The sequence below is a fragment of the Tympanuchus pallidicinctus genome, unplaced genomic scaffold (genome assembly GCF_026119805.1).
Source record: "Tympanuchus pallidicinctus isolate F22 unplaced genomic scaffold, pur_lepc_1.0 scaffold10, whole genome shotgun sequence".
Taxonomy (NCBI): domain Eukaryota; kingdom Metazoa; phylum Chordata; class Aves; order Galliformes; family Phasianidae; genus Tympanuchus; species Tympanuchus pallidicinctus.
Genome location: NW_026294619.1, coordinates 14,098,689 through 14,107,305, shown reverse-complemented (window position 1 = coordinate 14,107,305; position 8,617 = coordinate 14,098,689). Strand labels below are relative to the sequence as shown.

The 8,617-nt window shown below is 40.2% G+C and overlaps 1 protein-coding gene across 3 annotated transcripts in view; it reads right to left on the bottom strand.

The window, feature by feature from the left end:
• Positions 1-248: 248 nt before the first annotated feature.
• The window catches only part of VGLL3 (vestigial like family member 3), a 25,417-nt gene continuing 17,048 nt past the window's right edge, over positions 249-8,617 (bottom strand). For all 3 annotated transcript variants that reach the window (XM_052703928.1, XM_052703923.1, XM_052703929.1), the window contains exon 4: positions 249-4,764. In XM_052703928.1, the coding sequence (XP_052559888.1) occupies positions 4,721-4,764 (44 nt within the window). In that variant the 3' untranslated portion in view covers positions 249-4,720. The remainder of the gene's footprint in view (positions 4,765-8,617) is intronic.

Genomic DNA, 8,617 nt, shown 5'->3' with positions numbered 1-8,617 from the left:
TGTAATTTTGAACTGCTTGAAAGAAACATAAGTTGCTGGTCCATTGATACGGAGAAAAATATTGTACCTGAAATGAATTAAAATAATTGTATTCAACAAGATACATTTGTCTACTGAAAGGCAACATATTGTGTCTCTTTGCATAACTCCTTTGACACCATGGTCATCTCTACACACACAACAAATCAGGGCTTTTGAAAGATTAAGTTTTGGGGAAAGGGGTTGTCTTCTCTCTCTCTCTCTCTCTCTTTTTTTTTTTCCTTTCCTTTCTTAATTTTATTTATTTATTTATTTATTAAGTGTGGAAAAATTCCATTCAGTCCTGAGGTTACGGAGAATGCAATAAAATACCTACTGTTTTTTTTTTTTTGTTTTGTTTTTTTACAGTCAGATGAGATTTAGTAATGTCATTCAGTTTATTTCCAAAGAATGCGCATTCAAAGCATGAGGGAGGAATGGAGGGAAGAAGGTACTAGGTATAACAACGTGTGTGTGCATATACATATATATATACATATGTATACAAATATATGCACATACATAAAGAAATGTAGGAGAAGAAGAGCAAGACATACATGATTGATTGGAAGCAGAAAGGGTGGGTGCATGCCAAGGTGAATGATCATAAGCACAGTGGGGAAAATATAATGCTCCCCTCATACAGCCTCTGCTCTCAAGAGGTGTACAACCCGCCTCCCTGAAAGCTGTGATGGGAAGTTAATCCTCAAAAGCATGTTTCAAGGCAGGAGAAACAGAATATTGAGAGAATCTTGACAATCACTGAACACTTCATACTACAAAAGAGGAACCAGAAAAGCTGATGAGCAAATTTGTGTATCTCGTGAGTAGAAGAATCATAAAAAAGTGCATTTTACTGTCATCAAGCATGGATTATCCAGCTCTCCAGAAATAAAATCTGCTGGGTGGTTAGTAGTATTGCATCATCTTTTTAGGATGGAAATGCCCCAGCTGAAACAAAATGGGAATCTGCTTTCCAAAATCTGGTAGTCAGGTTGAACATCCCCTGCCTTCAAGCAAACAAGACACAAAAACTGAGAGCAGATTTCTCAACATTACCAGGAACAAAATAAAATCCTGGATAACTGTAAGGACTTTAATGTTTAGGTTTTCTTGAAATAAAACAATAATTTCCCTATGTTCTCCCAGAAAAAGTGACAGAGTACATCGTGTTTTTATAAGACCTCAGAAAATGAATCATCCGCTTTCTTGGGACAGCATTAGAATCCACCACACACAGAAATGAAACTCCTTTAGTAACACATTAAGACACATAACTTGCCCGTAACCTGATTTTAAGAGTCCTTTATCCTATCTGTGGAAGCATGAGCAGCCTTAGTATTCCCTTTTCTTTCTCACTGCCATCAATGTGCCATAAGTGCAACACTGCAAGCAAGCACTCCTCTCCCCTTTCAAGAGCAGTATTAGCATAGCATCTGCTTCTCATAAGCACATTTCTGTGAGTATAAATGTGCGTGCATAGACGCATGTGTGAGAGAGAAGTAAATCTACTCAATTTAACTTAAAAACTTGTCACAGAGAAGAATATATTTTTCTTCTTTCCAATCCTTCAAATCAGAGAATAGAAGCAGGGCTACTGCTACGTACTCAGGCTTTTACTTTCCACTCAGTTGTTAGTACGGGGACTGTTTGTTACTGCGGAAAAAAAACTGAACCTATGTGTCTTCCAAAGCTGGCCGACTGGTGTGTGAACAGCTACAGACGATAGCAGGTTTTTATTGGCACTTGTCTCCTAAAGCCTGCAGAGTAACACAAGTTCTGTAAGAACATTCACAAGTTCAGCTGGGGAAACGAAGCACATGACAGCAGTCCCTGAGGAAAGTGGCAACAGATTCACCACATATCCATGTCCTCTACCCATTAACTCAACAAAATAGTCAAGAAAGAAATTCCAGTGCAAACTCCTGGCTTGACTGTTCCTGTCCCAATCCTCTTTGACAACTACAGGCAGCAGGAGGAGATCCTTCATCATTCAAACTTGCAAAGAGGAAGGCAATGAAGTGACTGCTCTTCTTAGACGTTAACTAAACTGTTTCAGGAAGTCAAACATATCACATCTCGAAAAGAAATACTGCTTTGCTCTCTTCTGCCCTAAACCCTCCAACTCTGATGTTCAAAGAGCTAAATTACAACTTTCCTCATTGTTTCCCTTGTGAAATTTTGCCTCTGCCTTCCAGCTTTACCAAGACTGGGAGGAAAAAAAAGAAAATACTTGGATTTTTTTTCCTCAGTATCTCTAATACTGTAAGAATTCCTAATTTTAAATTTACGTCAGGAACTCATATTTCCTGAATGATTCTGCCCTGATAAACACATCATGGAGGTTTTTGATACCTTCCTTTCCATGCAGTTTTCCCAATCTGTAACTAATTCATTGACCAACTTAGGAGCCAGCTCAACCAGAACAGCAATGATATACAGAACTCTCCCGAGAGTGAAACTCAATAAAAGGAAGAAATATTGATAGACTATAAAGATAAGAGGTGCAAAAAGGGGGAGAACAGCATTAATTTAGCATCCCAACATAGATACTCTAGCCCTATTATTTTTAAGTAACCTGTAAGAGTAGTCAATTCAGCATTTTAACACTGCCTGAAACCTCAAATCAGTAAGGTACATGTTTAAAGATTTTCTCAAATTGTGATATAATCCTACTGCCCACAATGTCAGCATGTCAAGCCCTCTCTTATGTCAAGGGAGAACTCAACACCTCATAGGATCAAGTTCAAAAGCTTGGAGAGAAAAAGCAGTACAAGGGTAGAAGGCCTGAATTTCAGACTGGCAGGCACATCCCAACATTCCCCCTCCCCTTTCACACACACATCCATGTGGTGTCCACCTGACAAACTTACATTCACAGTACTCACTGAATTAAAATTATACTGTTTCTTATATCAGTCTTATGCTTAGGTCTTGGTTTCCATGTAGATGGTTTGTCTTTTTGACAGGGATGCCTAAAAACAATAGTAACAGAAATACAATAGGTTATGAGAGCCTTGGGAAATGTTACAGAGGGATCCCCAGTGTACTCCTTCACTGAAGGTATACAGAGCAGAAAGGCAACATTTCCAAACAATATCCAGGATTTGGCAACCCTGATCCTGTGCCCAGCTAAGCACGTACTGTCACTCGCTGGAGTTACTAGGACTAGACAATGCCATCACAGGAGTGGGACTATTGAGGGCAACCTTGCAGCCCTTATTCAAGATTGGATCATGTTCTTGGCTTCAACAGAAGTCATTAGAAAGCAAGTCAGACCCAAGACCCAAGGCCAGAAATGTGGCTCCTCTTACATTTTGCAATGTGCTGTGACTAGACATGGCCATGTCACTTCCCAGTTCAGATTTTTACCCTGACAGCGACAAAGCCCAGCTTTTGTGCGTGCTGAGCATGTGCAACTTCTTACAAAATTCAAGAGCAGTAGCTGGAATCAATAACGCCCCCAGAAACCTTGGGTTAGACAACCAGATTTTGAAGTCAACAGCAGCTGAATGTTTCAGCATTTCCCATGAGGTCCTCAGCAGACAGATCAGGCCAGTTGAAAACATTTTGTTTCTGCAAGTCATGCATTTTTATGAAAGTGACATTTCTTTCCTAAACATTCATGTTACAAGTTAAAACCCTCGAAATAGCTTAGCTGAAAGTCTTGCCTCATGAGTTAAAATAACAATATTCTGGTAATTATGATTACGAGAGCCTGAAGTGTAACTCATAGACAACTGCATTCATCAGCCTCCATGGATCACAGATGAGGTCCAAACTCAAGTCTGATTCAAATCCGTGAAAGTATTTGGTCCATTTTGAAAGACTGGATGGGTTGGAAATGCAGTTCCTGCAACCCTATGATCCATGCTAAAGGCATTTGCAAGTTTCTGACAGCACAGCACAAAGCCATCTTTAGAAACAAGAACAAAAACACCCTTACTAGAATCTAACACCAGCAGGAAAAATATTTGGCTGAAACTTTAGGTGCGAATTATACTTGCTTAAACTAGAACAAAAGGACAAAAGCATCAAGATCTAGCAATGTGGAAACAAGGAAGGTTTAGCTCTTTAAAAAGTAGGGAAAGATAGACACTTGAGGTAACAAAACAAAACAAAAACAAAATGCACAAACACATCACAGACATCTAAAAATAGCATTTTATACATTTTTGCCAGTGCTTCTCTGAGAGCAAGTTCTTTAAACAGAACTTAACAATTTTTACAATTTTTTTTTAAAAAATATGCCATCCTAAAATAGCCCATCAATCCTTAACCAAACTTTCTGTATTTCTACAAAAATAGATGCACAAAGAGCTACAAAATAATGTATTCCTGAAAGGAGGCGCACTGCAGTCAGGGGAGTCTTCTTCCCGACATTTGAGACTGTTCATAAAGATATCAAGCTGAACGAAACAAAACACTGTTAAAGGAGCAGAAAGGAGTTAGGTTGCCCAGCTGCAGCAGGCTCAGATGAGGAAAGAAAGAAAAGCGATTTTGTTTTTCTGTTGTTCATTTTCCAACACTGTGGGACCCATAAGTGGCCTTGCAATTAAAAGGCTCAATAGCAAAACGAGAATGGTTGGCTCTTCTTCTTCACTTGTGTCCTTTGCCCCATGCAAAAGAGTCAGTGATGGTTATGTCACCCGCCAAGCTGCACTGACTCCAGCTCTAGCTGGTCTTAAGTTATATCTGGACTTCAAAACCAAGAAGAATCCTTGCTCTTGTCCTGATGCTGTAGACCTGGATTTCAGAACAGAAAAGTAATGCTTAAAATCTGATACATCTTTTTCCTCCCCCTCCCTTCCCCTCCCCAAGCATGCAAAGTGAGGATAAAAAGTTACTGATTTAAAACAAAACAAAACAAAAAATCAAAACAAAACCCACAAAAGTAACTTACCATCCTAGTGGATTTGTTAGTAACACTGCTATTGCTTCCAATTTTATCGTTTATGTGGGATAAGCTTAAACCCCACTTAAGTTTTAGACTGGCTTTAGCAGTTCAGGAATGCTGATAAAATCATGCGTGCTTTTTTGTTTCGGCCTCATTCGAAGAGGAGCAGGGTGTGAGAAAATCCCCCCACAAGGTCTGCGTAGACCATCCGCTACAGAACATCATCATTTTTCCTGATAGGGGCCAGCCACTGACCCCATCTCTTTGCAGAAAGATCTGCAACACTGTAGGATCTCACCATTTCTATGGCATTTCACCTTATGGAGGAGGGAGGGAAAGTATTCATGCAGCAAGTTAAAAAAAAAAAAAAAAACACAAATAATTTCACCTACAGAGTGTCAGATTTTTAGCCAGGAATGGCTAGTGCTTCCACATGGGAAAAATTAATGATTTTCAGCTTGCATTTGTTATGAGTTCTTCTAACATTTTCCTTTATAAAAAGTGAGGACTATCTAATAAATGTGGTGCTATGTTGTGGCTTTAGCATTACGGACTTGGAACCTGTGTTACAATCTGGGATTCCTCTATTCCAGAAGGATTCAATCTTTGCTAGATTTACACCCAACAGGGCAGATACCTAAAATCCAGACCATAGTGGAGGAGGTGAGGATGAAACTTCCCAAAGAAGATATGGTTTTGCTCATTTACAGGGAAAGTGAAAAGGAAAGGTGCAGGCGCTTGTTTTAAGAGGTAGTAACGCACTTATGCCTCACTGATGTAAAACCTGCTCCTTGATGTTTTGTGCCAAGCAAATTAAATTCTCTGAAAGGTGCAATTCCCAATACCGCTGTATCGGCAGTGATTCTCTGTTCTGTATCATGCCATAATTTGGCCTCCTATGCCAAGACCAACACACAAATTACTTGATGTACTATGAATTTAAGGCTAAATCCACCACTAATTTAAATAGGTGCAACTCTCTCAGAATTCACTGGTGTTACAGCCACTGAAATACTTGTTTGGTAACTGGTGAGAACTAAAGAAGAGCTGAGCATAGATCACTCATTTCCTTATCTGATCACATAGCCAAGCCCACTGTGGCTCTCTGCTCCATTTAACATGCACTTACATCTATTTCTTTGGACTGAAAAAACTGAGACACGCCTCCAGTACGGCAAGTCACATTCAGAGACTTTACTGAATGAGGATTATTCCTTTTTGCTTATGAGTTAGGAGTTTTTCTGTTAGTATCACTTACAGACAGAGACATAAGCTGGTGTTAGTTTCCTTCAAAGCTCTCTCAAAGTCAGTGATGAGAATTTTGTTATATTTTTTCCCGTCTATTTAATTTTTCATTTTTAAAGCAAGGAAAAAAAAAAAAAAGAGGGAATCAGCAGAAAATTTTTGGAGTAAGGGAGTCATTTAAGTCCACCAGTCCAACAAAGGCCCCCAGAGACAGAGAAAGCTGAGGAGAAGAGAGAGATTATACGGTTCATACTGGTTTAATAAACAAAACAAAACAAAACAAACAAACAAAAAAACCCACAAATTACACACACGTGTTTAAGAGGACATCTTCCTGACAGTAATGACCAGTAGAAGGGAGATACCAGCTGACCAGGCATGTTCCTAGTTAAATATCTTTGCAGCAAACAGAAACAACTGCAACTGAGAAGTTTAAGGTATAGCCATTAAGTCCAAACAGCCATGGAAAACAATCCAAAGAAATAAAGTTGCCTTAGCTACAGATCTGAATGTGGAACACTTTCCATGTCTTTTCCTCATTATATTCCCATCTTCTTTATGGCAAGACTAACTGCACTTCTAACATGTCATCCAAGTGCAGCCCTACTAGCTAACCAAGAGCTTTAGTTTGCAGCCTGCTGCTAGAACAAATGTTTTCTCCTCCTCAAAGACATCTTAGCTTGTGCTGCATGAGACAGTATTTCCGCACCAGCAGAACTCCCCATCTCTGAGAGGCCAACGCTGCAGCTAACTGCCTGCCACACATGCAGAACACAGGCTGTGTGGGAACATCTGATGAATGGTGACAAACTGGTAGTGTTTGAGCAGAGGCAACTCTGCAGAAGGCAGCAGTTTGATCACTCCAATTCTGTGTTCAACATGACATGCTGGCCTACAGAAGTTTTCAAAGTGGACTTTGCATGGTTAGCCAGGACCAGAGGACACCAGTTAGTTTACCTGTATTTAGGGACAGACGTGCAACTCAATTGGAAAATAGAATTGCAGCTCTCTGATACGCCAAAATCTTGCTCTGCTTTGAGTGTGCTGGGGTTACAGAAAGCTTTGTCTGGCACATCTGTCCAACAGCAGGGCAAGATTTCCTTCTGGCAGGCTCCACAACAGCGGGGCATTGTACTCTCCACAGGGCAGCACAGCTGGATCTGACCTGAAGAGTGTCTGTGCTGGCTGCTCTGCTCCTGAGGGCACACCGGCAAGCACTGATGGCTGTAGGGGCAACAAGGCAGAAATTCTCCCTGGTTTTACATGCCCAACTCAGGCGGCACACCCTTAATATGAACACAAGGATTCTGCAGTCTCCATCTACATGTGCCATGAGCTGCTGTCATGCTGTCAGCATGTTAGAGGCTGAACTTGCTTTGCTTGGCACTGGGAAGACTGAGAATTTAAGGTTTAATCTACAAACAGGTTGTGCTCAGTGATTGATACAAAACTGATCCTTATTTTGAGCATTTCAGCTTTGGAAAGGCACAGTATACCAGAAGCCACAAGCATAACAGGTTGCTGCAGATTTGATTGAGGCTAGTGCTTTCTTTAATTCCACTTGCGCCAACACAGAAGCTCCTAAAAGGGTTAATTTGCAACATACAGCATGAGGATTAAGCCACATTTAATGGGAATCAGGTACTTAAATCCCTACTCATCCCTCTAAAACAGGACATTGTAAATTTGAACAGATGTGCATGACAGATCAATATTATATTAGCCTTGCAAACAGTGAGATGCTGAAGTCCCATACAATCTGTTCTGAAACAAATTCCCAAATGACACCCAGCATGAAAGGGGAACCCTCTTTTAACCTCTGCAGGGATTCAGCATCATCCACTCAGGAGATGGTATATTTGGCTTTGCATGGCAGAAATGCAACAATGTAGCTGGATGAGGGTAAGATTACAGCCAGCTTGCTCTGATCCCAGAGATATCACTCCATTTAATTCAGCATGAAAAGTTTTCCAAATGTTTCTATAATCCCATGTGACAGTAGCATAAGAAATGCGACTCAATGTAAGAGGGGAAGAAAAAAAAAATCATTTGCATATACATATCTGAAGGGCCAAGAAAAGCACCTTCTGTTAGCTTTTTTCAAGTGAGTTTGGTTTTTGGTTTTCTGTTTTTTGATTTTTTCTTTCATATAAATCACCTGAAGCTTATAGAATCCAACACATTGATAGTTCCAGGGACTGATGTCTTTTATTCTCCGGGAGTTGTGGGCAAAGAATTCCAGAACTGAGGTCTTCCTGCCACTGTGACCTTACTTAGGGGAAACCTCTTCCAAGAAGTTTCTTCCAAGCCCTCCAGTTTTCAGACTCTCTGCTGAGGTTACTGACCCTCAGCAAATATATATATATAATGAAATTGTGTGTGATGTGGAGACTTATGCATTAAAAACCCTACCTTGGAGAGGAAAGGGAATAAAAAAAGATCTCTGCCGAGATCCTC